The sequence below is a fragment of the Neofelis nebulosa genome, chromosome 7 (genome assembly GCF_028018385.1).
Source record: "Neofelis nebulosa isolate mNeoNeb1 chromosome 7, mNeoNeb1.pri, whole genome shotgun sequence".
In the NCBI taxonomy this organism is placed as follows: Eukaryota; Metazoa; Chordata; class Mammalia; order Carnivora; family Felidae; genus Neofelis; species Neofelis nebulosa.
The window spans coordinates 60,672,934-60,700,838 of NC_080788.1; the positions used below are offsets into that span (position 1 = coordinate 60,672,934).

General features: G+C 40.3%; 2 protein-coding genes and 1 pseudogene across 3 annotated transcripts; 2 read left to right on the forward strand and 1 right to left on the reverse strand.

The window, feature by feature from the left end:
* ADAL (adenosine deaminase like) lies at positions 1–25,127 on the reverse strand. 2 transcript variants are annotated; one of them, XM_058738012.1, is made up of 11 exons: positions 25,009–25,127; positions 18,472–18,701; positions 18,064–18,194; positions 17,285–17,345; positions 13,050–13,137; positions 10,163–10,244; positions 7,897–8,023; positions 6,730–6,810; positions 4,510–4,648; positions 1,636–1,736; positions 1–1,080 (listed from the first exon to the last, which is right to left on the reverse strand). In XM_058738012.1, the coding sequence occupies exons 2-11, from the start codon at positions 18,535–18,537 to the stop codon at positions 886–888; spliced, it is 1,071 nt and encodes a 356-aa protein (XP_058593995.1). In that variant the 5' UTR covers positions 18,538–18,701; positions 25,009–25,127; the 3' UTR covers positions 1–885. The 2 variants fall into 2 exon arrangements, with proteins under 2 accessions (XP_058593995.1, XP_058593996.1); XM_058738013.1 differs by lacking the exon at positions 25,009–25,127 and adding an exon at positions 24,671–24,814.
* On the forward strand, positions 25,048–27,905 carry LCMT2 (leucine carboxyl methyltransferase 2). Its single transcript, XM_058737999.1, has one exon. It carries the CDS (start codon positions 25,048–25,050, stop codon positions 27,103–27,105), a length of 2,058 nt encoding a protein of 685 aa, XP_058593982.1. The 3' UTR covers positions 27,106–27,905.
* Positions 27,539–27,647, forward strand: LOC131518311 (U5 spliceosomal RNA; annotated as a pseudogene).

The window sequence follows — 27,905 nt, forward strand, 5'->3', positions numbered from 1 at the left end:
TCAAAGTTTTCACATATATTCTCTGATATCACAGTGCTTAAATAATAACAGATGTTATATGGAAATATTTTAGTTAGGACCTTAAATTTCTCCTACACCCACCGTGGGGCTCTTTCAGAAACAAAACTCTGGAACAACTGGAAGTCAGATTAAAGGCTGGATTGAAGCCCAAAGTACCTTAGAGTTCAAGAAATATCTGGCATAGCTCCATTATAGTCAAAATAAGAGAAGGGTAAGGTAGGAACATTTTAAAGAACCACTACCTTGATTCCATGGGAATTAATCATGAGAAGGGCAAAGTCAGATCTCAGAAGCTAGCTTTATCTGTCACTAGGGTCATTCAAAGTAGATTAACCCTGACTACTGGATATTCACAAAAATCCATGGTATGTAGTATAGCCTGGGGTTTCAGGGAATACTTAAATGAAGGGAGTCTGATTAAAACAAGCACAACAAAATAAAGAGAGCTGTTGCCACAAGCTACAAGGCTTAAAGGTTTTGGTGGCAATCTGTTTTCCCCTCTCCTCATCTTATTTAGATTAGTAACTCCAAAATTCTTCCTGATGAGAAATTTCTTTGATTTTCCTTAAGTTTTATGATCACTAATGGAAAGGAACTGGTGGAATGGGGAGTTTAGTTAGCAGCCACTTTCAAGTCCCTTCCAGTAAGCAGCTTAGAGGTAAGTAAGCTCTGTAAGACCTCAGAGTCTGCAGTCAGTTTAAGACATGTTTACTGAGCACCAACCACAAATATGGTGCTGGTGATGGAACCTATGGTAGCTGGCTGCTGTGCTTCAAAGGGAGCGGTGGACGGTTTACTAAGTGGGATATGGCAGGAAGATCCTGGTTGCAGCACATAGTCAAAAGTAGTTTATCTCACTGCAGCTTAAAAATGTAACACTCTGGGTTTCAGATGATTCCACTTCCTCCTCAGTTCAGACCTGGTGCTGTCAGAAGCAAAGATGTAGTTGATGGATTCATAAGACAAATCCCACACTTGAGACTGGGTCAAATTAAATGTTTCAGCAGCCAGCTGGTACTCTTGAGAAAGGTGTGTTGCAAAAACACCCTTATCATCGGTCTGCCAAAAAACAAAAACAAAACAAAACCAAGAAGTTTTAAAATGAACAAGAAAATAATTTTTTAAAAAACTTTTGTTTACACTCTATTTTCCTAATATTTACCATGCTTCTTTTAAGAGCCTAAATAGGCCTATAAATGCGTTCATGCATATCTATAACGAAATAGGCTTATTTGTCCTTTTTAAAACAAAAACTAAAAACACCAGAGTAGTGGCTCTCAACCATGGCTGCATATTAAAAATCACCTAGGAAGCTTTTAAAATGTATCTGTGTACAGGACTCACCCCAGATCAAATAAAACAGAATCTCAAGGGATGGTATTGGGCATCAGTATTTTTTTTATGTTCCCTTGGGTACTATCCAGGACCCTTTCCCATAGAGCCAAACCTGAGTTCCCTTGGCCCTCTGCAGCCCCTCCTGCCCTGATCCGCTCTTACTCTTCTACTTGGGTGCTACCCTCAGGCATGCAAGGCATTCAGCTAGGGGTGAATGTCTGACCTAATGCACCTCTGGAACTAAAATGGAGCAAAGTACTTCAAAAAAAATAACCTTACACAGATCACAGAAGGATGGGCAATGCTGTACCAGAATCCAAAATGATGCTGATCGTAAGACGGAACCGTCTGACTTTTGATGTTTGAGGTCAAACAGAGTTCTAGATGAAAGGAGGAAAAAGTCTCTTATTAAAAGCAGATTAGTAGACTCACTCATCAGTGTTCATCAAGAAGACACATGAGAAATCTTTCCAGGGGCGCCTGGGTGGCTCAGTCGGTTAAGCGTCCGACTTCGGCTCAGGTCACGATCTCGCAGTCCGTGAGTTCGAGCCCCGCGTCGGGCTCTGGGTTGATGGCTCGGAGCCTGGAGCCTGCTTCCGATTCTGTGTCTCCCTCTCTCTCTGTCCCTCCCCCGTTCATACTCTGTCTCTCTCTGTCTCAAAAATAAATAAACGTTTAAAAAAAAAAAAAAATTAAAAAAAAAAAAAAAAAAAAAAAAGAGAAATCTTTCCAAAGTATGCTAATTTTCAGTAGTTCATGAGTTTACAAAATTGACCTTATGTGTGAAAATTCGTAGTTCAAATAGTGTAGTTGTGTGGAAATATATGCTGCAACTTACGGCAGCAACTGTACCAGGCAGGGAACTCCTACCCCTCCACAGCCATGTGGAAATGGAGTAGAAAGAGGAAAGTAAAAGGCAGTCAGTCACCTTGGAGAAAGCAGGGAAGTAGGATGAAGGAACTGTTCTTCTTTTTTTTTTTTAGGTTTATTTATTTATTTTGAGAGAGAGAGAGAGTGCAACCAGGGGACAGGTAGAGAGAGAGGGACTAAGAGAGAGAATCCCAAGAAGGCTCTATGCTGTCAGCGCAGAGCCAGGTGTGGGGCTCAAACTCACAAACTGTGAGCTCATGACGTGACCCGAAATCTTGGACACAACTGACTGAGCCACTCAGGCGCCCCTGATGAAGGAATTTTTGAAGGGTTGCTGCACTTCTTCCTCATCTTACAGTAGAGGCTAAGACAAAATGGTAGCACTGCTTGAGGGCTATAGCATTAAAAAAGCCAAGAGCAGAAATGAACTTCAAGAAAATCTCTAAGCTTCTTTATTCAGACAACTGTCTATTCACTGTCGGCTGCAAGTAAGTCCATCTTAAGAATGACACCTAGAGGTGCCTGGGTGGCTCTGTTGGTTGAGCGCCGACTTTGGCTCAGGTCATGATCTCACAGTTTGTGGGTTCAAGCCCCAAATCGGGTTCTGTGCTATCAGCTCAGAGCCTGGAGGCTGCTTCGGATTCTGTGTCTCCCTATCTCTCTGCACCCCTGCTTGTGCTCTCTCTCTAAAATAAATAAACATTAAAAAAAAAAAAAAAGAATGACTTCTATTATTAGCAAATTCCTGCCTTGACACACTGTACCCAGCTACCCCAGCCAGAGCAGAAATACTTCACTGACTTGACTGATGGTGACTGCTGAGTAGGGTAAGGCAGCCTCCCACTCAGTCCAAGAGATAGCCACTTGCTCCCTCACTCTGCTGGGTGCAGAGCTGGGCCACCACACTAAGATCACTAAGCAAGTGGTTTCCATTTTCTCTACTTTTATGGGTGTTTAAAAATGTCCTTATGGGGCGCCTAGGTGGCTCAGTTGATTAAGGGTCCGAGTTCAGCTCAGGTCATGATCTTACGGTTCATGGGTTCAAGCCCTGCTCTGGTCTCTGTGCTGACAGCTCGAAGCCTAGAGCCTGTTCCAGATTCTGTGTCTCCTCTCTCTGCCCCTCCCCTGCTCACGCTCTGTCTCTCTCTTGCTCTCTCAAAATAAAGATTAAAAAAATTTTTTTAACATCCTTAGTAAAAAAAAAACAACTTATTAATTGCTGAAAACTCTATCAGTAATTACAAAACACACACCCACATGTTTTTGCCAATTGATCAATTTGGAAATTTAGCAAGTTGGTAAGTTAGTAAAATAGTTTTCAGCCAACTGCTTTTTTTCCCTCTAGAGAAAAGGCCTTTCCTGACCATCCAATTGAAAGTGGTTATCTCATTACTATTATACCAAACTGTTTAACTTTCTTCAAAGAACTTAACACTGACATTTTCTTGTGTAATTGTTTACAGCCTCTCTTACCTATGCTAGAATATAAGTTCATTGAGAAAGAAATCTTGCCTGTATTGTTTACTGCTCTCTTCCCAGCAATTTGAACAGTGACTAGAAAAGAGTAGGCACTTCATAAATACTTGTTGTTAAATAAAAGCAACTCCAGGGATACAGATGTAGACAAACAAGTATGTAATAGTCAACACTCATATAAAAATTGGACTTGGAATCATCCATAATTCTTAACTTTTATTTTTTATTTTTTTTTAATGTTTATTTATTTTTGAGACACAGAGAGACAGAGCATGAACAGGGGAGGGTCAGAGAGAGAGGGAGACACAGAATCGGAAGCAGGCTTCAGGCTCTGAGCTGTCAGCACAGAGCCCGACGCGGGGCTCGAACTCACAGACCATGAGATCATGACCTGAGGCGAAGTCGGACGCATAACCGACTGAGCCACCCAGGCTCCCCTTTAATTCTTAATTTTTAAATAAATGTCACATATTTTCATAACACATATTAATTTGGTTAAAGTCGTTTAAAAATACTAGATGACCCTTATTCCTTCAATATAATACTGAGTTTCCGGAACTAGGGAATGTAGCAGTGAACAAGACAAAGGCCCTGCTTTCATGGAGCTTATATTCTAATGGAAGGTAGTAAAACTTTCTGTTATTTAAATGAGGCTCAGGAAGCACATGCACCATGCAACTTTTTATTTCTAAATGACACTTACATTATTTAGAACAGTACTCCTCTACATTTGGGTTGCATGCAACCTGGTGGCTGGGGACAAAGGCACAGAGTGTTGTCTGGAGGACCTAAAGCCCTAAGCCTTACCCAGTGGTATCTGGTGTTGCCTCACAAAATCTACCAGTTCCAGCGATCCTCCCTCAGAGGAGTTGAGAAATGTCCCATGCCCAATTCTGTCGGGAAGTAGATCCAGAAGTAATTGTGTTTCTTTTTTTTGGTTTGGAATCTCAAAAAGAGAGAGAGAGAGAGAATGAATAACCTTTCCAGTGGTTCTCCAAAGTACTTTTTTTTCTACAGCCAGCTACTCTGTCCCTCAAAGAAGATAATGCTGACACTCTGGAAAGCTGAACTACTTGAACCTTCCCAGCTCTCTTCTTTGCCTTTATCTTTCATTTCCCAATATTCTTCTAGATTCACTTCAATGACAATAATATAGTTAACAGCAAAGGTAATAACAACAAACACAGCCCTGCTCTGCGCCTCTTCACATAAATTCTCCTTTAAACCTCACAAGAATCTTACAAAATATTAAGATGAAGAAATTAAAGTTCAGAGAAAGTAATAGGATCAATGTGGGAGCAGAACTGAAATGGGAAAGTGGACCTTCCATTTTTAATTTTTTTCCTTCTACATTACACTTCTCTATACTTGGATTTTCTTCAGATACACCTAACTTTTGCAGTTAAAACATAAAGCTTGTTTTTTGGGGGGGTTTTTGTTTTTTGTTTTTTTTGTCTTTTTTTTTTGGTCTAAGGTCATGGAGCTCTGACTTTAGGGCTCAGATGTGCATGTTTTATTTTGACAAAGCTAGACATTCCCCAACTACCATGAAAAGGTCTAGCTGTGCTCTTTATCTGCTGGATAGCCTAAAATACAAATGACCATAACATGTTGAAATGTTTTATTTTTTTATTAAAAAAATTTTTTTTTGAAATGAAATGTTTTATATCCAATGGATCAAACAAGAAAAGCAACAGAGACTAAGGTAATGAGAAGGTTCTGATGCAGTTGCCCAAAACCAGAGATAACCAGTCACAGTAAAACATCCTGGCTGTTCCATTATATTGACCTGTAGCTAAAAATCAGACATCAGTTAGGTCAGCTAGAGGCTAACCTATGAGTGAGAGAGGTTTTTGATCAGACTGTGGAAACACAGATCCTAGATTTTAAGTTCTGCCACTAGATTACTGACTCTTTGCTTATAGAAACGAAAAACATCAGTATTGACAAGAAGCTCTAATTTTTGCGTCAAATCACGATACTATTCAACCTTTATATATTACTGAACCTAATACAATAAACCTGTGAGATAAGTAGCTTAAGTATTATTTCCTGCACTCAAGACAATAAACCCCAAACTCATCAAGTTGTATACAATAATTATGTACAGCTTTTGTATGAAGAAAGAAAGAAAGAAAGAAAGAAAGAAAAAAAGAAAGAAAGAAAGAAAGAAAGAAAGAAAGAAAGAAAGAAAGAAAGAAAGAAAGAAAGAAAGAAAGAAAGAAAGAAAAGGAAGGGAGGAAAGGAAGGGAGGAAAGGAAGGGAGGAAAGGAAGGGAAGGAAGGAAGGAAGGAAGGGAAGGGAAGGGAAGGGAAGGGAAGGGAAGGGAAGGGAAGGGAAGGGAAGGGAAGGGAAGGGAAGGAAGGAAGGAAGGAAGGAAGGAAGGAAGGAAGGAAGGAAGGAAGGAAGAAAAATTGGTAGAAGTGCTGAGGTACAAAGTAAATCCATCTGTAAAATGGGGGAAAGTGTAGTAGACACCCTTCTTTGCCTCACAGGGATGTGCTTACGAAAGTGACTATTCTCTCACCATTATCTGTACATTGTCTGTCATTGTGCTCATGTTGCCAAGGAGCTGAGGCCCAATGAAGGGCACCTGATCTTCTGATAAGCCTTATAAAATAATGATGAGTTACTTCCTTTCTTACTAGTGTATGTCATACATTCAGGTCCCTTATCCTACAAAGACAAGTGAGATGAACTGGTGCTTTTCTCAGTGTCTGGCCAATGACAAGCCTGATGATGAAAATTTATGCATTTTCTCTAGTAAGATGTCATTAAGCTGCTTTAATAACACAGCTGTAGTGCAAGTCAACAGCCACCCCCAGGAACCACAAAGACATAAAAACAGTAACATGAGGGACTAAAGAAAGTCATGCCTTTACCATTATAATTTACATTTTAAAACATTTCTATGTTCCTCCTCTAAAAAAATGTTTTTCCAAGGCAGGTTTACTTTTAGCCATTTACAAATGATTATTATTTTCATTGTAATCTACCTTCTCAGCCTAATTTTACACTATTATTTACCTCTGAAAGATGCAATGCCAACTTCAGACCTGCTTTTTTAGCTTCTAAAAGAGGTTCCAAGAAGTCTTTTGCTTGTCCTACCTTGAAGATAAAAGTTAAAACAAAGACTCATTAACATTTTAGGCAAGCTAAAGAATTGGGTACTCTGTCTCAGTAAACAAAGGAATAAAAATAATGGCAAGAAAAAATGGAAGATTGATTCATTTGAAAATTTCATTCATAAAGCACCTATAATGTGCTAGACACCTTAGGGAATACAAAGCTGGCAAAGACACAATCCCTGCCCTCAAGAATGTTAAGTCTCGTGAACCTGAGGTCAGTCAGCCAAGCTAGGTAGGGAGGTCACCAAATTTTATTTCTGAAAGGAAATCTAGATATCTAGCACTAAGGAGGAGAACTCACCTGATTCAGGAACCTGGATGATTAGAGCAAAGAAAGCTTCTACCAAATAGATGAATGAAACAAGAGCAGAATAATCCAGGTTTAGACAAAGCCATAAGAACCAGTTTCCTGGGACTCCCTAAGTTCAATGGTTTTTAGTTAGAGGCAATTCTGCCACCACAGGGGACATTTGGAAATATCTAGAAACATTTCTGGTTGTCACAACTAGGAAGGTGCTTCTGGTATCTAGTGGATAGAGAGACCAGGGATGCTACTAAACACCCTGCAATACACAGACATCCTCCCAAGACAAAGAATCATTTGGCCCAGAATGTCAATAGTGCCACAGGTTAGACATTGTTCTTGAATCTGACATTCAAGAAGCTGTAGGCCAGCCTCTCTCAACTGGGGGTTCTATGAGATAATTAAGCCCTAGTCATAATGAAGTATTAATTAAGCATTAAACATGCATTGTATGTAATAAATTAACTTCTCTCCTATGCATATAGAAAGATACTGGGTAGCATCTTTAGAAGAATGGAGAAAATAATCATATTGCCATGCTAATCATTTTCTTTTTTCTGTTTTAGAGGCCTAATTCTTTCCCAGAGTCCTCGTTGAGAACAGTTGCTACAGACATGATGGTCATCCAGGGCAGAATAGGTCTTCATCCACACTGAGAGTCTGCTGGACCTCTGGAAAATGCAGGATGCTCCAAGCTAATCCTTACCCCACAAACTGATTCTACCTTCCAGAAATAAAATGTATTTAGGAAAAGTAGCTTACAGTAGGGTCTCCACTGAGGTCAAGGCCAAGAACTGTATCCTCAGTAGAGAGACAGAACTCTTCAGCAAGTTTAACAGTCTCCTTGGCCACTGAAGGGCCACCTCTTCTGTCGATTGCTATCAAATACCTTTAATATAAGAAAAACAATTGAAAACAAATATGGTGCAGATAAAAAAGACAACTCTGAGTATAGCCAGGGAGGTATAGCAGGCTACATGTGAAAGTTAGTTACTAGGAAAGGTATAGCCTGACTGACAGGACAGCTTACTTTGCCAGAAGGCAAGAGACATAAATTCCTAAACAGCACCAAACACCTAGTTAGTATTCATATTTCTAAATGTCTCATGTTTTTGTTGTTGTTGTTCATGTATTTGTTTTTTAGTTTTTTTGATTCAGAACTCAACAAAAGTCCAAGTATTATGTTGGTCAATGTATCCCAAGACTCTTTTAATCTAGAGGCAATCCCTTCACGCCCCACCTTACCCCTTCTCCATACCCCACACACCACCTCTTTTTTTGAATTTACTTGTTGAAGAAACCAGGTGCTTTGTCCTATAAAGCTTCCCACAATATGTATTTTGCTGAATGAATTCCTGTGTTGCTAACCTGTTCTCCCGTCTCTTATATTTCCTATAAATTGAAAATTAAATCTAGTCTATAGGCTTGATCAGATTCAATTTTTTGGCAAGAGTATTTCATAGATGGTGGCATGTTCCTTCATCAGGAGGCTTAGATCCATTATTTCATTAAGTGTTACAAAAGTAGTAATATTCTAATTCTAACACATATTCAACAGCTGATACAAATGCATTCTTCGTATGTTAGCTGGCATCTAACACCCAAAGAACCCCTGTTAATATTGCATAATTTTCCTCCAGCATTTATTGATTTATCAATTTTTTACACACATACAAAAATAAATTCCCCCAACATTTATTTATTTACAAAATTTGGGTCAACTATATATAAAATGCAGTCTTTTTTTTTTAACTTAACGATTTCTCCTGCCATTAAATAATGTTAGAAAACAACATAAATCATATGAACATAACAAAATATAACTGTCTTCTGATTGCTGAATGTTTAAGGAATTTTTCCACTTTTTGTTATAAATAACACTATAATAAAGAATCTTACATATAAATCAATTTATTTCCTTAGGAAAGCATCTCTAGAAGTGGGATACTGGGTCAGAGGGAAAGATTTTTATACATCTGAATACATATTGCTCTTTAAAGAAGTTTTATTTATTACATATGCTCACTAGCAGTGTGTAAGTTCACAATTGGTTATTACCCTTTTTGGGGAGGGCCTACTGAAATGGCATTGTAATATTTCTTTTTAATACTGTCTGATTAGTGAGATTAAACAGTTCCCTATACATTTACTGGCCATTTGTAAGTCTTCTTTTCTGAATTCTCTTGTCTTTTACCTGCTTTTTTTGGAGGGGAGGGGATGGTGTTAGTCTAGTTAAGGTTAATTTGGAGAGATTTTGTAGCCAGAAACTATACAGGTAGCTTTCTTCCTTCAAGGATTTATGGAGCCCTGATTATGTCACCTCTGTTCTAAGTACTGGAGGGGTAGTGGAGAATCAAAAGAAAAGATTCCTACCTTCATGAATTTACACTCTAGTGGGTATATATATACAAATAAAACAAGACAGTGCTTGCTTCAGCAGCACATATACAAATAAAACAAGATAATTTCTGGTCCTGTTAAGAAGAATGCCAGAAAGGAAATAAATAGGGTTACTAGAGGATTTGGGGGGCACTTTAGATCATGTGGTCAAGGAAGGCCCCTCTGAGCAAGTGACAACCAAATGGAGAAGTGAATAATGAAAAGCCAGCCATGCAAGGATACGGCAGAAGTGTGTTCTAGGTCAAAGGTGTTGAGGTGGGATAGTCTTGGTCTATCTGAGGAACAGACAGCAAACCAGCATGTAATAACCAGTGGTCCAGATAAGGCTGTTGAAGAGAGGCAACCGGATCACATGGGACCTTATTGGCCACAATAAGAATTCTGATTTTAGTGGAGGCAATAGGAAGCCATACTTCTCTAGAGCAACAGTACTCAGAATTTTACTGCCACATGAATAAATTAGAGTTGCATTCTCAACTTTGAGCAATAGAGTTCTTGACTCTTTTTTCCTAAGGTAAAATCAGTTACCGTTTGATATATAAAATTCTGTTACACTCATGATCAAAATAACAACATTTTCACATTCTAGTTTTTAAAACAGTGACCACTAAGGTACAGTGCTGCTTACCTAACATCAATGTCTATGTTTTCTTGTTTGGACTGTTTAATACCCTCAAGTACAGATTCCACATAAGTCTTTTTAGTCATTCCTGGAGAGGACATAAGGAAAATATTTGTAAAGAGATCATCAACTATTTCATCCTTCAACATTAGCATCCCTCTAAGAATAATTACATTTTTACTTTATGTTGTGACAGGGTATGATTAAAGATAAGTTAAAACATGGCCCTTACAGGTACTTTTTTTTGTAAATACTAATTATGCTTTTTAAATGTTTATTTATTTAAACATAAATAAATGAGAGAGAGAGAGAGAGCCAGAGTAGGGGAGGGGGAAAGAGAGACGGAAATAGAGAATCCCAAGCAGCCTCTGCACTGCAGTGTGGAGGCTGATGCAGGGCTCAAACCCACACACCGTGAGATCATGACCCGAGCGGAAACCAGGAGTTGGACGCTTAACCGACTGAGCCGCCCAGGCGACGACCCTTAATAAAAATTTTTTAAATGAAGTACTAAAAAAACTGAAATGAAAAAAAAAAAAGACATACAAAATAAAGCTCTTTAAAAATTTTCTTAGAATAAAAATAAATAAATGTTAAAATTAAATAAAAATTTTCTTAGATTCAACAGACATAAAACTACTCTCACAGAGGCACCTGGCTGGCTTAGTGGGTAGAGCATGAGACTCTTGATCTGAGGGTCATGAGTTCAAGCCCCATGTTGGGCATGGAGCTACTTAAAAAAAATTTAAACAGGGGCACCTGGGTGGCTCAGTCGGTTAAGCATCCACCTCTTGGTTTCAGCTCAGGTCATGATCTCACAGTTTCGTGGGTGTGAGTCCAGCATCAAGCTCAGCACTGTTGGTGTGGAGCCTGCTTGGGGTTCTCTCTCTCTCTGCCCCTCCCCTACTTTCTCTCTCTCTTAAAAATTAAAAAAAAAATTTTTTTTTAAATAAACAAACAACTACTCTCACAAATTGCTATGAAAATTTGAAGTGCTGTTCTACAAACACAAGAACAAGCCCTTTCTAAAGGCCTGTCCTTAAAATAACAAAACCATTTTTCTCTATTAGCAGAATGTTTTCCTGCTGGTCCAGAAAAAAATCCCCTCTTGGGCTCTCACCTCAATCCTGGTCAGGCTCGATGTTTCCAGTCTAGGCACTAGAGCAGTTCTTCCAGTTTTGGGTGCAAAAGCCCTCCTCTTCTGAGGGGCTCTGAAAGAACACTCTCCAGAACAACTTCCTCTAAAATATTCTCATACCCCAATCATAAAATACTTATTTTTGATGAAAAATCTCTAATAAATTTTTTTTTAATTTTTTTTTTTAACGTTTATTTATTTTTGAGACAGAGAGAGACACAGCATGAACGGGGGAGCGGCAGAGAGAGAGGGAAACACAGAATCAGAAGCAGGCTCCAGGCTCTGAGCCATCAGCCCAGAGCCCGACGCCAGGCTCGAACTCGTGGACCGCGAGATTGTGACCTGAGCTGAAGTCGGACGCTTAACCGACTGAGCCACCAAGGCGCCCCACTAATAAATTTTTTTAAGTTTATTTATTGTTGAGAGGGGCAGAGAGAGAGGGACAGAGAGAGTCCCAAGTTGGCTCCATGTTGTCAGTGCAGAGCCCACTGCAGGGCTCAATGAGGGGCTCGTTCTTACGACCCTGAGATCTGAGATCATGGCCTGGGGAAATATCAAGAGTCAGACGCCCAACTGACTGAGCCACACAGACACCCCGGAAAATCTCTAATAAAGCACAGAAAATTATAAAGAAAAAAAGTAAGAGTTAACCTGTAATCCCACCACTCAGAGATAACCACTGTCTTTGTTTTTCTAAGTATACATACATGTTTTTTTTTAATAGATGAGATGCTACTAGGTATATGTGTATCCAGTTCAGTTGTTTAACACTATTCTGAGCTTAGGCCCAAGTCTTTAAAGTATCCTTGCAAATATTTTTAATGGTTGTCTAATATTCCATTAACCCTTATAAACCCATTCCCCACGATTGTATTTTAGGCTAACATCCCGTTTTGAATCTCCATTCAAAGAGCAAACTAGCTCTAATAAGTGGCAGGTTTCTTCTCTCCTTCCCTTCCACTATCCTCACCATCATAACTTGGAACTGATCCTGCAATTTAAAAATGCAAGGTAAGAATTTTCTGCTTGTCGCACCTCAATATTTACATTATGTAGTTTTAAAATGTTCACCCTCTGAGTGATTGGGCTACACATGTCAGGACACAAGATGACCTGACAGGGCATTTTCAGGTCACACACAACATATTACAAGGGACCCAATGACACTACATAATATCTCTCAATGTTGTCCTTATGAAAAGAGGGTCCCAGGAATTCAGACCACACCACATTCAGATCCACTCATCTCCATGAAAAGAGGTTTTACCACCTTGTTGCTGCTTGCTCCTGGCCTATCAGTGTCCGAGAAGTGACTGAAAAATCTTCATTTCTGGGGCCGTCATAAAACATGAGTCTGCATCGACTCAAGAGGCACTGTCTCAAGTGCCCTTGATGCAAGGACTGAGAATTAGCCTCTCTCTCTCTCTCTTTTTTTTTTTTTTTTTTTTTTTTTTTTTAGCCTCTCTTTAAAACAATGTAACTATAAGGAGCAAGTATCCTTTTCTCAGAGTGAGAAAAACAAATAAGAACAAACAAATTTTTTGCAGGTTTTCTTATTTCCCTTAAACAGATAATCCCTGATCTGATTTTAACTTAATACCTCACTCATTAATAATGTACATCATAAGATTTGGACTGTTAACTCCTTAACAGTGTAAAAGTAAATGCTTCATATTCCCAAACTTATAAACACTTGAATCATCAAAGCATGCAGGAAAAAAAAAGTACATTTGCCAAGAAGCAATTAAATTCTACCTGTAGCATCTTCTCTTCTGGGTGTGCTCCTTAGTTCCAGGTACTTGACACCATCATTTGCAAATTCTTTAATGACATCTTTTGTCACCTGACAATTAAGGCAATGGACACAATATTGATAACGTTAGTGTAAGGGTCCCAACAAAAACGTTGGTATAATGTCCCAACACATGCTACAGCTTTATCACATGCATTAAACTTGATTTGCAAAAAATGTTGGAAGTCTCTCATGCAGTCAAGATGACCTGCTTTGTCATACCCTTGCAGGAGACTGACCGAACTGTAACACTTCCAACAGCTCCCCTCACAGCACTCATTCTCACATTAAATCCAAATATACACATCATGCACACCTTTCTGCTCTTTTCTCTTTAGCATTTCTCCATTTCCTAGTGTTCACAACAGCAGTTGATAAAACAGAGAAATAAGGCAAAACTAAAACTACCTATGAGTGCATAGTACTAGGGAGGTACATATGTAAATAAATGGCAGGGCACCTGGGTGGCTCAGTCAGTTGAGCATCCAACTTTGCCTCATTTCATGATCTTGTGGTTCATGAGTTAGAGCTCTGTGTCAGGCTCTGAGCTGACAGCTCAGAGCCTGGAGCCTACTTCGGATTCTGTGCCTCTCTCTCTCTCTCTTCCCCTTCCCTGTTTGCGCTCTCTTTCTCTCTCTCAAAAATAAACATTAAAAAAAAGAAAGAAGTGGCTAAAACAATTAGGTATTACTGACTCACCATTTAAAGCCATGGCTTAATGTTCTTATTCAAGTTATTTAGGAATAAGTTGTACTTTTCAAGAATTTCTTCAGGCAGGGTTAAATCTGCCCCAAAAGTACTAAGAAAAATTTCTCTTTGGCAAAGAAAATGGGTGATAAATATGAATAAAATGGTATCCACGTTAGCACAAATTTCAACAATCCAAAAATGGTTAAATGACCAGGGCAAATGATATCAAAAGGATAAACTCATTTTTTCCTTCTCTGCCATCAATCCTAAAAATACCAAATCTAGAAGAAAAAAGGACCAGGTTGGAAATGCTGTGACAACCAGCTCTAGTTAGTCCTTGCAGTTGGTACCCTAATCTTAACCCGCTTCAACTACAAGCACATAGGCATGCAAGGGCAGTGTCCTGGCAAAGGAATAAAGTTTGGCTGATTATGTAGACAGTGCCTAACAAGGTGGCACTACTTTGGTAGATTCACTGTGATCCAAGGTCTGGGCTTCATCTGGTTTTGCGCGTGTGTATTTAAAGCCAAAAAGGAATTTATTATAATATAAATATACAAAGCTCAGATTCAGCATGTCTGGAAAATCAGCCTCAAAAAGCATTCAAAATCAGGTGACACTCCTAGACCAAGCAAGATACCATTGTTTCTTCCACCACTAAGCATGACCCTGTAGCTTCTGTATGATCATCACAGGTACTGGACCCCATGGCACTGCTGCCCCCAAAACTCCATGTTGCTGCCAATGCCACTACCAGAATGTGGGCCTCATCTACACAGACCAAGAAGCTTGCATCTTGTCAGTGGCTCCAGAACTGAACAGACCCACAGAGGCCAACCCACTCTATCCCAGCTCACATGTAGCTAATGCAGAAGCCTACTTGCTAATGTATGCATTGACAATGAGGGTGGAGGTGAGGGTATGAAGTGGTGGTCCTCACTGACTGAAGAGACCACATCTACTATCCAAGTACTCTTTCTTGGTTTCTTGAGGTACCTGTGAAACTAACTAAAACAGAAGGACACTGACAAGCACAGAATGAGAGCAATGAAATGATTTATCTAGGCCATGTTGAGGCCTGTGGAATCATCCCTATTCATGTTCAATAGTACTTCCCTGGAGTCCACAACTGTGTCTGCCAGATTCAGGCCTTTCTGCTCCATGCAGCAACAGGTACTGAGGACAACTCTTTTTCAAGCTCCTTCTTCAGATACGACACAACACAGTTAAGCTTCTGCTTACTCTAAGGATGGTGTAAGACTGCATCTCTTGAATGAGAAAGAATACGGGTTCTAGGTGCACCTGGGCGGCTTAGTCGGTTAAGCATCTGACTTTAGCTCAGGTCCTGATCTCAGTTTGTGAGTTCGAGCCCCGCGTCGGGCTCTGTACTGACAGTGCGGAGCCTGGAGCCCCCTTGGAGTTCTGTGTCTCCCTCTCTCTCTGCCCCTCTCCTGCTGACGCTCTGTCTCTGTCTCTCTCTCTCAAAAATAAATAAACATTAAAACATTAAAAAAAAAAAAAAAAAAAAGAACACAGGCTCTGGAACCAGACAGTCAATTCCTCCACTTATTCTGTGAGTGACCTTGAACAAGTTACCTTTAACCTACTTAAGCCTCAGGGGTTTTTTTGTTTTTTGGTTTTTTTTTCCACCTGCAAAAAGGGAACAGTAAAAATACCTACCTCAGAAAGCAGTCTTGGATATAGTGTCTGGCACATCAAATCACGTTCCAATCCTTTTTCTCTTTGAGATTACACCCAGGTTAACTTGACTGTACTGCTAAGTGATCCCACACATTTGATCCCACATTTACAAACAATCTCTCCACGTACTCCCGTACAGCGTTCATTTATTATATGTAAATGTTACTAATTTCACTCTCAGCGTCCTCCTTCAGAACCACCTAAAGTTATTCATTCTAGTACCACTAAGTCAAATCACAGAATCTTAATTCCTCACCTTGCTTTTTTTTTCTTTTCAAATTTTATTTAAATTCTAGTTAGCATACAGTGCAATATTGGTTTCAGGAGAATTCAGTGATTTATCACTTACATACAACACCCAGTGCTCATCATAACAAGTGCACTCCTTAGTACCCATTTCCCACCTAACCCACCCCCACCTCCCTCCCTTCATCAATCCTCAGTTTGTTCTCTATTTCTAAAAGTTAAGGTTAGTTTCCCTCTCTCTTTTTTTTCCTTTTTCCCTCCATATGTTCACCTGTTTTGGTTCTTAATTTGCACACATGAATGAAATCATATGGTATTTGTTTTTCTCTGACTTATTTCGCTTAGCATAATATTCTCTACCTCCATCCACATTGTTGCAAATGGCAAGATTTCATTTTTTTTTGATGGCTGTGAAATATTCCATTGTATATATATACCATATCTTCTTTAATCCATTCATCAGTCGATGGACATTTGGGCTCTTTCTATAGTTTGGCTATTGTTGATAAAGTTGCCAAAAACACTGGGGTGCATGTACCCCTTCAAATCTGTATTTTTGTATCCTTTGGCCTTATCTCATTTCAATAAAGCTTTTTAACAACTTTGAAAGGAATTAAATAATGAGCATGGGATTATTATAGCCAGAATATTAAGCTCTTCAAATCCAAAATTTCATGAGTTTTGCTCTGTTACAATCAACAACAGAAAGTGAAACATTCCTAGCAGTATTCAATGCTATCGAGTGGCTGATAAGACAATGCTCCTTTGGGTTCCTCAATCAACTTCTGTTGAGCTAAACTTTTAGAGTTAACTCTCCTTCAAAAGATGATTACTTATAGTTATCATGAGGAGCAGTCTCAGCCGAGGAAAATTCTTTCTTGACCAGTCAGAAGTTAGTTCTCCAAAAACACAGGTTATACTTCTTAATCTGCAATTTTTTTTCTAATGGTTAAGAACACTGGTAGGATTTACTTTTCTGCATTTACAAAGAGTACATTTTAAAATGCCATCCTGGTCAGACAATGATACAAAAGTCAGTCTTCTGTATCAGGCTCTAATATCACAGAGCTTCAGATAAGAGAACACAATGGTATCCTCTAGTCCTTCATCCCCAGAGGGAAGGCACACTTTCCCTAGGGATTAATCAGTCATTCAATCTCTAAGTACTTCTTGAACTTTACTGTCTATACTGTGCACCTAGGCAGTTAAAAGTATCTCAAGCAATACAGATAAAGCCTTATCAAGAAAATGGCCAGATATGGTCAAATATTTCATATGGTAAGTAATATATGGAAAACAGGACAGGATCTTATCCTCCATTTTATCCTGTATGTAACAGAAAATGATGATCTTGGTTCTTTTATCTTTTTCAATGAATGTAGTCTTTTGATATTAGTTCTTGGCAAATGTCAGATGTTGGTTTTGAAAACAGTTGCCATAAAAAAGCAGAAAGCATTTCTCATTTGATTCTTGATCAAAGCAAAAGGTCATGTGTAACACCAGAAGTGCACAAATTACTTAATAGTTTTTAAACCACTCTAAAAATTGCTTCATTTCTCACCATTAGAATATCTTCAGGGCTAGTAGTAAGCTGATGAATAATTTGAAACATCTGGAAACATCTGCAACATGAAAAGTTTTAACATACTCTAGTTATCAAAAACTTGTCACTCAAGACAAACCCATTATGTTGAATTAATATATTTTAGGCTAATACTAATTATACATCTATAAAGAATTACAGACTAAGTTTTTCAAAAATTATACTGATCTGGAAAGATAATCAAATAACTAAAAATAAAACATTATTTTTAAGCGGGCAATAGTAGCTTCCCTTCACCACACCTCCTACCCTCTGCTGATAACAGCAAACAGGGAGACAAGTCAATAAGCCTATATTTTTAAGTCTAAAGAATATTCCAGGGGCACCTGAGTGGCTCGGTCAGTTAAGTGTCTGACTCTTGATTTCGGCTCAGGTTATGATCTCATGGTTCATGAGACTGAGCCCCCCATCATGTGGTGCCTGCTTGGGATTCTCTGTCTCTCTCTCTCTCTCTCTCTGCTCCTCCCCCGCTCTCTCTCTCTCAAAATAAATAAGCTTTAAAAAAAGGAAGAAAGAATATTTCAATATAGTACAACTTTACAAACAACCTAAATCACTAAAAATACTGTCAACAGTCTGACAGCTGGAAAAAAATGCTGTATGTCAAGTTATACCCTCCATACCAAATGGCTACACATTTCTAAACTACAAAAATCTGGATTCTTACATACTATTTACAATCTCAAAACAATAAAAGAGAAAAAAAAGAAGTATGTCCACAACCTTCCCAAACTCACTCTTCTAAAGTTCTTTTCTTTCCCTTGTCAATCATAGTCATCTGATCGTGGATTTTAAGATCTGGCTTCTTGGCTATCAATTTCTTCATGGTATTAGAACTAATGGATCCATTCAAGTGGGCATGAAGTTCCTAAAAACAAGAGAATACAATCAGTAAAAACTTCTCAAGTATCAACTAGATTCATAGCATCATACCAGGTACTTGATGTTTGTATTCTGTACCAGGTAAATTACCTACCAGATGTAGCTACATGACTCTTATAGTTTACAAAGTTTAAATTCTACCTATAAAATGTACTTCTCTTTGTGAAAACAACAACAACAACAACAACAACAACAACAACAACAACAACACAGATGTCCGTATAATTAGTAACCACTCCAGAATTCTGTGGCTGAATTCTCACCACTTTAGGTAATTCTGAATAAAAAGCTGTCTTCCATGGTTGCTGGTGTTCTTCTGCTTCCATCATGACGTAGTAGAAAAAGATCTTTCTCCAAATACTCTCGTTCTTGTTATAAACAGTACAATGTACTTTTGTCAGTAAGTTCTGTGGTCTTGAATTCCTTCAGATTGTTTTATGTCCATACATTTTGATAAGATAAACTGTATATGTAGCTCTGGGCTCAGCTTCACCTATGTAAACAAATGTGAACATTTTCAGGTGTTGACATAAAAGCAAAGAAACAGAATTTTGCCACTTTATTCCTTAAAAGATGAAAACCCCGGGGCGCGTGGGTGGCTCAGTCAGTTAAGTGTCCAACTTCAGTTCAGGTCATGATCTTGCAGTTGGTGGGTCTGAGCCCCACATCAGGCTCTGTGCTGACAGCTCAGAGCCTGGAGTCTGCTTCAGATTCTCTCTCTCTCTCTCTCTCTCTCTCTCTCTCTGTCTGCCCCTCCCTTGCTTGTGCTCTGCCTCTCTCTCTCTCAAAAATGAAATAAACATTAAAAAAATTTTTTTTAAAAGATGAAAACCCCTTCAATGCTAATTTAAGCAAACTAACAATCTGAACTAGAAATAAGAAAATGCCTCAAACTGGTAGAGGTGAATTAAAATCTGAAATTTACTAAGGTGGGATGCCTGGGTGGCTCGGTCGGTTAGGCATCAGACTCTTGATTTTGGTTTGGGTCATGATCTCACAGTTCATGGGTTTGGGCTCCACGCTGATGGTGCAGAGCCTGCCTGGGATTCTCTCTCCTTCTCTCTGCCCCTCTCCTGCTTGCTCTCTCTCTCAAAATAAAAAAATAAAAAAATAAAGGAATTTAGTAAGGTATTGAGTATTCCTTACCTATTAGAACTTTCTATGAAACTACTTCTAAAAGTAGAAATTTATAAAGCCTATTTTGGGTAAAAGTTTATGTTTTTGAGCTGCTTAAAAAATATAAAGGAAGAGGGGCAACTGGGTGGCTCAGTTGGTTAAGCATCCAACTCTTGGTTTCAGCTCAGGTCATGATCTCATGGTTTCCTGAGTTTGAGCCCTGCATTGGGCTCTGTGCTGACAGTGAGGAGCCTACTTGGGATATTCTCATTCATTCTCTCTCTCTCCCCCCCTCCTCTTTCTCTCTCTCTCTCTCCTTGTCACTCCCTCACTCATGCTGTCTCTCTCTCAAAAATAACATAACATAACATAAAAGGAAGATCAGAGGAACTGGAGTCACATGTACCTAGATTAATTCTTATAGTTCTGCCATCTAGTAGCTGTATGGCCTTCATTACTTAGTTTCAGTTTTCTTACTTGTAAAATGGGATACAAATGCAGAGTAGCTCTAAGGATTAATAAAGTAATCTACTTTCCCTCTACTACTGTCCCATATAATCCAGTGACTACCTTTAAATCAGCACTTTGTCACATTGTATCTCAATCACTGATTTACTTGTCTTTCTTTCTCACCAGATTATGAACTTCAGAAGAAACAGGACTATAGCTTATTTTACCTCCCTAGCACCTAGGACAATGCTTAGCACATTGTAGATGATAAATAAATCTTCATTTCCCTTCACCTCTGAAGGTGGCTTATAAATTAAAATTTCAAATGAAATTTAGTGATTTTCAGAATAGACACCCTGACCCTCTGGGTTCTCACATCTTAATGATGATGATATTGATAAGACGAATAGTTTCCATTCAGACCCTACCAGGTAAGTAGCAAGTGCTTTTACTATTACTTTTAATTTTCCCAATAACCTTGCAAAATAAATTTGCCACATTACAAATCAAGTTGATACTGAGAGGCGTTAAATAAATTACCACAAGGGGCGCCTGGGTGGCTCAGTCGGTTAAGCGATCGACTTCGGCTCAGGTCATGATCTCGTGGTCCATGAGTTCGAGTCCCGCGTCAGGCTCTGTGCTGACAGCTCAGAGCCTGGAGCCTGTTTCAGATTCTGTGTCTCCCTCTCTCTGACCCTCCCCCATTCATGCTCTCTCTTTGTCTCAAAAATAAATAAATGTTAAAAAAAATTTTAAAAAAAAAAAAAGAAGAAGAAGAAGTTACCACAATATTAAAATGGTCAATAAACAATAGCCAAAGTATGGAAAGAGCCCAAATGTCCATCGACTGATGGATAAAGAAGATGTGGTGTGTGTGTACACACACACACACACACACACACACACACACAATGGAATATTACTTGGTGATCAAAAAGAATGAAATCTTGCCATTTACAACAACATGGATAGAACTACAGTGTATTATGCTAAGTGAAATAAGTCAGAGAAAGACAAATATCACATTATTTCACTCTTAAGTGGAATTTAAGATACAAAACAGATGAACATAAGGGGAGGGAAGCAAAAATAATATAAAAACAGAGAGGGAGATAAACCATACATATACCTGGGTGGAAAGGATACATAGAAGTCTTAAGAAAGTGGGTTGGAAATGGCAAACGTCAAGGGAGACAATTTCACTTTTATTTACCATACACAGTTTTGTTCAATTTGAAGGTTTCACAACAAGCATGTTAATACTTGATTGCTTTCTAAAATAATTTTAATAAATGAAAAATTTGAATAACAAATTAGATAATTTACTTACTAATAATTTAAAAAATTAAATAGTTAATAAATTAATTTTAAGTAATTATAAAATAATTAAATAATTTTTAAAACTTGCAAAACAATTTTATTATTATGAATTGTGAGAGGGAAGAACTTTTATGTTTAGACAACGGAACAACAACCTAAAAAAGCACTTAGGACATTTTTCACAGCGGGCTGATAATCTGACAGGTGGCTAGCCTTTCATATACATTTTTAATCCTCTAGGATTGATTTTACTGACTGGTCAATCCTCTAGGATTAGCTCTAGGACCCTGATTTTATTTTGTGCTACATTCAAGCCACCCTCCAGATTGAGCTTTAACTCATTGTAAATTTACTGACCCACTGGCTACAATGTTAACCTGAGGAAATGTGAAAGCCACCAAAAAGCACAATCTTTACACATTGAAAATATTGTTGTTTTCAGGTGCTTGGCTGGCTCAGTCTGAAAAGCATGAAACTCTTGATTTTGGGGTTGTGAATTTAAGCCCCACATTGGGGATAGGGATTACTAAAAAAAAATAAGCTTAAAAAAATAAAAAACCTGTTTCACTGATCCATGCCTAAGATACTGCCGTCAACAATACCATGCGCTGTCACATTCTACCTTTCTGGGCTAGGTGTGGCATGGGCCAGAAGAAGCTGGGATGGGAGTGAGTAGCCAAAAGGCAACACATTGAGTTAAGATCTTTCTACATTTGTATTATATTTCATCAAGTTACCAAGATCAGAACCAAGTCTCCTGTCTCCCAGAGAATATTTTTCACACCAAAAAAATAAAAAAAATTAAAAAAAGGGAAGTCATAATAATAAAGACATTTGTTACTATTTATTAAGTACTTATCATGAGCCAAACACTCTGCTAAATTTCTTAGGTGGTTATTTTACTTAATCCTCACAACAATCAGTGAGATATTATCAACCTCATTTTACATGAGAATAAACAGATTAAAAAATAATAACCAGAAAACAATTGTAAGGTACCCAAATCACAAATTTGGCTGCATTGTCTTTTTTCCTGCATCACTTTTCTTGATCTGTTCTTTATCAAAAAAGTACTATTTCTAACATATCACATATATTTTACTAACTTATAATAATATACTTCTACAGTACTGTATACATATTTTAAAGTCCCACAATTCTTTCTTTTTTTTTTTCTCTTTGGCCGTCAATCAAATCTGAGACAACTCAGAAAGCAGCACTTACTCTTCTTATTTTATTTTATTAAATTTTTTTTTAACGTTTATTTATTTTTGAGACAGAGAGACAGAGCATGAACGGGGGAGGGTCAGAGAGAGGGAGACACAGAATCTGAAACAGGCTCCAGGCTCTGAGCTGTCAGCACAGAGCCCAACGCGGGGCTCGAACTCACAGACCGTGAGATCATGACCTGAACTTAAGTGGGCCGCTTAACCGACTGAGCGCCCCTACTCTTCTTATTTTAGAGATGAGGCTCCCACAGCCCAGCAAGCTCAGGGGAGCTCCCATTGCCATCAGAGGCAATTCCAAACACTTGAAGCACCCCTCCCCGCCCCCCCCCGCCAATCCCCTCACACTGAACTAACAACCCAGCTGCCAGCTTTAGAGAGGTAACAGAAGCCATCAGGTATGGATTCCCTCTATCTCTCTCTGCCTTCACCTACACCTATACTTATCTGTATCTGTGCACTTTCTTCTCTCATAAGTCAGAGATAAAGGATTCATTCTTCTGTCCTCAACATCAATTTGTGCCCTAAATCCCATTCCCTCCTAGCTATTTCAAGTCATTACTCCACTAGTTAATCTCACTTTTCTGTTCCTCCAACCTCTCTCTCCACTGGCTAATTTCCGTCAGGGAACCAACACGCAGGTACATTATTTGCTTCCACCTAAGAAACAGGCAAACAAAACCGTTCTTTCATCCCATATCCCTCTTTACTGCCTTGTCTTTCCTTAAATTCTAAGCTAAGGTCCTTGAAAGCATAATATAGACTGGCTGCCTCCATTTACTTATCTACCATTCACTGAAACATAAACTCTGCCCTTTCTGCTCCACAGAAATTGCTCTCCCTAAAGTCATTAGAAGCTCTTCAACACCAGATCGAAAGACACTTTTCAATGACCGAAACTTTATCCTGACTCAAACTTCTGAGTTCCGGTATCCAAATCCAAATCAGCTGAACTCCTAAACTCTTGCTCTTAATCATTCTGCCACATTGCTTCAAGGTCACCATAGTGACAGTAATCCTGATTTCCTTCTCCCCTCAGCCCCTGCAGTCAGTCACCAAATCCCAATTAAGAAATTATAAATCTCCCAAATATCTCTGGAAGCAGTTTCCTACTGGTGATGACTTCCAAACACCCAACTTAGAAACTCGATGTTTTTTTGTTTTTTTTAATTTTTAATGTTTACTTATTTTTGAGAGAGCGAGCGCCAGCAGGGGAGGGGCAGAAAGAGAGGGAGACACAATCCGAAGCAGGCTCTAGGCTCCGCCTGAAGCGGGGCTGGAACCCATGAACCATGAGATCACGACCCAAGCCTAAGTCCGACACTCAACCGACTGGGCCACCCAGGCACTCCTTCCATGGTTATTTTAAACACCCAACAAATCTCAGACCATTTCAGAGAGAATAATCACCTCTCTTCTGTGATTCCCTCTTCTGTGGATATATTCAACACCACCCTAGAATCAGAGACTTTCAGAAGTGGAGGGGAATGTAATTTTATAACTGAGAACAGAGGGCCGCTTAGGTGGCTTAGTCGGTTGGGCGCCCTACTCGGCTCAAGTCATGATCACTGTCCACGGGTTCGAGCCCCGCATCAGGCTCTGTGCTGGCCGCTAAGAGCCTGACGCCTGTTCCAGACTGTGTGTCTCCCTCTCTCTGCCCCTCCCCTGCTCACGCTCTGCCTCTGTCTCTCTCAAAAGTAAATAAACATGAAAAAAAAAAAAAAAACTTTATAACTGAGAAACAGAGGCTGAGTGGCTTACTTGTCAGCTTTGCACAGAGCCGGGAATACAGGTGAATTAACAGTATATGTCTGTGGGGAAACATTTATTAGATGAATCACAACCTCTGTAAAAAATTTTTCATTTTGCGCCTGGCCTCACTGACTTGTTTTCAGATTTAAATGGGATCTGTTTTTATTTTTTTTTATTTTTTTTATTTTTTTTAAAAATTTTTTTTTTTCAACGTTTATTTATTTTTGGGACAGAGAGAGACAGAGCATGAACGAGGGAGGGACAGAGAGAGAGGGAGACACAGAATCGGAAACAGGCTCCAGGCTCTGAGCCATCAGCCCAGAGCCTGACGCGGGGCTCGAACTCACGGACCGTGAGATCGTGACCTGGCTGAAGTCGGACGCTTAACCAACTGCGCCACCCAGGCGCCCCGGGATCTGTTTTTAAACTATTAAAGCATTACATAAATTAGTAAGTACTAGTAGTTAGCATCAGAGAAACGACCCCTTCTCCTTGCCCCCCAAGGTCAGAGGTTCTAACCCTGCTGTGCCCCTACCAAATTACTCAATGCTGACCCTGCCAACCAAGGAGGTCTGGTTGTCAGTCCTCACAGACTCACCCCTTAAAGATTCTTGTCAACAGTTGAGACAGCTGTGAGGACTTAGCTAAATTTCCCCCTCAGACGTAAAGGCTTGTAGAAAAGCGCTTTCCGGACACAGTCCACATGCCTACAATAAGCCACAGCGGTAAGCCTTCCCCAAAAATGCAGACGCAGAAAATCCATAAAAAAATCAGACAGTCGAATTTTAGCACAAGCGACACCCTCCTCAATTCTGATTGGTGCGGTGCGTTCTTCACGGAAGTGACGCGCACACACGCGGAAGGGGAGTCACGGAAAAGCTCTCTCCGGACAGAAGTCCCCGCAGTGGGTATTAACAGAACGAAAGAGCAGCTCACCACCGTGACGGAGCGCTGCTCCTCACCCTCTTCTTGGCCATGGGCCCGCGGAGCCGCGAGCGTCGGGCGGGGGCAGTACAGAGCACTAACGACAGCAGCGCCCTCAGCAAGAGTTCCCTGGCCACGCACGGGTACGTGCACGACCCCTTTGCAGCGTTGCTTGTTCCAGGGACCGCACGCCGCGCGCCGCTCATCCACCGCGGCTACTACGTCCGCGCACGCGCCGTGGGGCACTGCGTGCGCGCCTTCCTGGAAGGGACGTGCGCGGCCCCCGGCGCGCCTCGGGCACAGATAGTGTCGTTGGGAGCTGGCTCCGATTCTCTGTATTTTCGCCTGAAAAGTGAGGGCCGCCTGGCCGAGGCTGCAGTCTGGGAGGTAGACTTTCCGGACGTGGCCCGGCGCAAAGCGGAAAGGATTCGAGATACGCCGGAACTGTGCGCGTTAACTGGGCCTTTCCAGAACGGGGACCCCGCGTCAGCACTGTGCTTTGAGAGTTTGGACTACCGCCTCCTGGGCCTGGACCTGCGACAGCTCCCGCGATTGGATCAGGCCCTGGCCGCCGCGGGCCTCCAGGCAGCCGCGCCCACTCTGCTCCTAGCAGAGGCAGTGCTGACCTACCTCGACCCGGACGAGGCCGCGGCCCTCATCGCCTGGGCAGCCCAACGTTTTCCTGATGCCCTTTTCGTAATCTACGAGCAGATGAGACCGCACGATGCGTTTGGCCAGTTCATGCAGCAGCATTTTCGGCAGCTTAATTCTCCCCTTCATGGCCTGGACCGCTTTCCCGACGTGCAGGCCCAGCAGCATCGCTTCCTTCATGCTGGCTGGACTGCCTGCAGTGCCATGGACATGAATAAATTCTATCGCTGCTTTCTCCCCCCAGAAGAATGCCAGCGAGTGGAAAATCTTGAACCTTTTGATGAGTTTGAGGAGTGGCATCTGAAGTGCGCCCACTATTTCATTTTGGCCGCTTCTAGAGGAGATGCTCTCACCCAAACTCTGGTGTTTCCACCCTCAGAGGCGTTTCCTCGAGTAGATCCTGATTCTCCATCAGGAGTCTTGCCTGCCAGTGTAGTCACCAGTGACAACCAGGGCCCAAACCTTAGGAGATATGGGCACGCTTCTGTCCTTTTGAGCCCAAGCATTATTCTTAGTGCAGGAGGATTTGGAGAACAAGAGGGGCGGCATTGCCGAGTGAGCAAGTTTCACTTGCTGTCAAGACACTGTGACTTTGAATGGAAAGGCAACCAAATACGCAGTTGTGAGACTGGAGCCCAGTGGGATGGGCGCCTTTATCACACCATGACAAGACTTTCAGATACTCAGGTTCTGGTTCTGGGAGGGAGACTGTCCCCAGTAACTCCAGCCTTGGGGATTCTACAACTTGGTGTCTGTAAGAGTGAGGATAATAGCACTGGGGACCTAAATGTAACAGTAACAAAGGCTGGCCCAGAAGATTCCATGTTGTCATGTTGGCGGCATTCAACAACAGAAGTGTCCTGTAAGAATCAGAAGTATTTGTTTGTGTATGGGGGTCGAAGTGTGGTGGAACCTGTTCTAAGTGACTGGCATTTCCTACATATGGGGACAATGGCCTGGGTCAGTATCCCAGTGAAGGGGGAAGCACCTGAAGGTCGGCATTCACATAGTGCCTGCAGCTGGCAAGGGGGAGCCCTTATTGCTGGAGGTCTGGGTGCTTCTGAGGAGCCACTGAGCTCTGTACTCTTTTTAAAACCAATTTCTTGTGGATTCCTGTGGGAATCAATAGTCATCCAGCCCCCTATTACTCCAAGGTATTCACACACAGCTCATGTGTTCAACGGGAAGCTTCTACTGGTTGGTGGGGTTTGGATTCATTCCTCCTCAATTCCTGGGGTGACTGTAATTGATTTGACTACAGGGTTGAGCTCTGAGTATCAAATTGACACAACATGTGTGCCATGGCCATTAATGTTACACAATCATACCAGCATCCTGCTTCCTGAAGAGCAACAGCTCCTGCTCCTTGGAGGTGGTGGGAACTGCTTTTCTTTTGGTACCTACTTCAACCCCCATGCAGTGACATTAGACCTTTCTTCCTTAAGTGCTGGACAGTAGGACTGGACTTTTGAAATATTCAAGAATCACTGAAGTACACAATAAAGGTTTCCACAAATAGGATTTGACTGTGGCTATACACACTACAACTCTTTCCTTCCCCATCATTTTCTTCTCTTTAGCACTACTATCCAGTGCAGAAAGTGAAACAGGTTGTTAAAACACATACCAACATTCAGAGAGATGGTACAAAAATAAAACATAAGTAGGCCTGTCCAAAGAGAATGACCATACAGTCCTAGAATAGGAATTGGGGAGCCTTTGGATCCCTATGTGTCTAGTTGATTGGTTTTCCTCATCTAAGTTTATCCATTTATTGAGTTACAATGACCTTCAGCCTAAGTCAAGTGAAAAATTTCCCACTCAGGCTTTGTGATTTGAAATGCTATTTTGAAAAAGTTTAACACAGATTCTTGGTAAAAATACAAGGTTGATACTCTGGTTTCAGATTACATAAATCTTTTGCCTTTTCCTAAAGATTTCCATGGAGAAGTACAGAAATGAGTTTTTACCCAATTTTTGAGGCCTTGTTTTTATGATGCTACCTTAAAAAAAATACAAGGTTGAATGTCACTGAAGGGACATGGTTTGATTTCATTCTTCATGTATGAAATCGGAAGTGAACCCAGTTACAGTTGGATTAAAGCATTGTGCCATTTAGTGCAACAGAGAACTCTGGGATAGCTTTTAATAAGACATTTGTAGGACTTTATTGAAAAATATGCTTTTAATTTTTTTTGCCACTTGTTCCATTTTTTTAGATTTATTCATACTAATAAACCAGACATTTTATGCCTCAA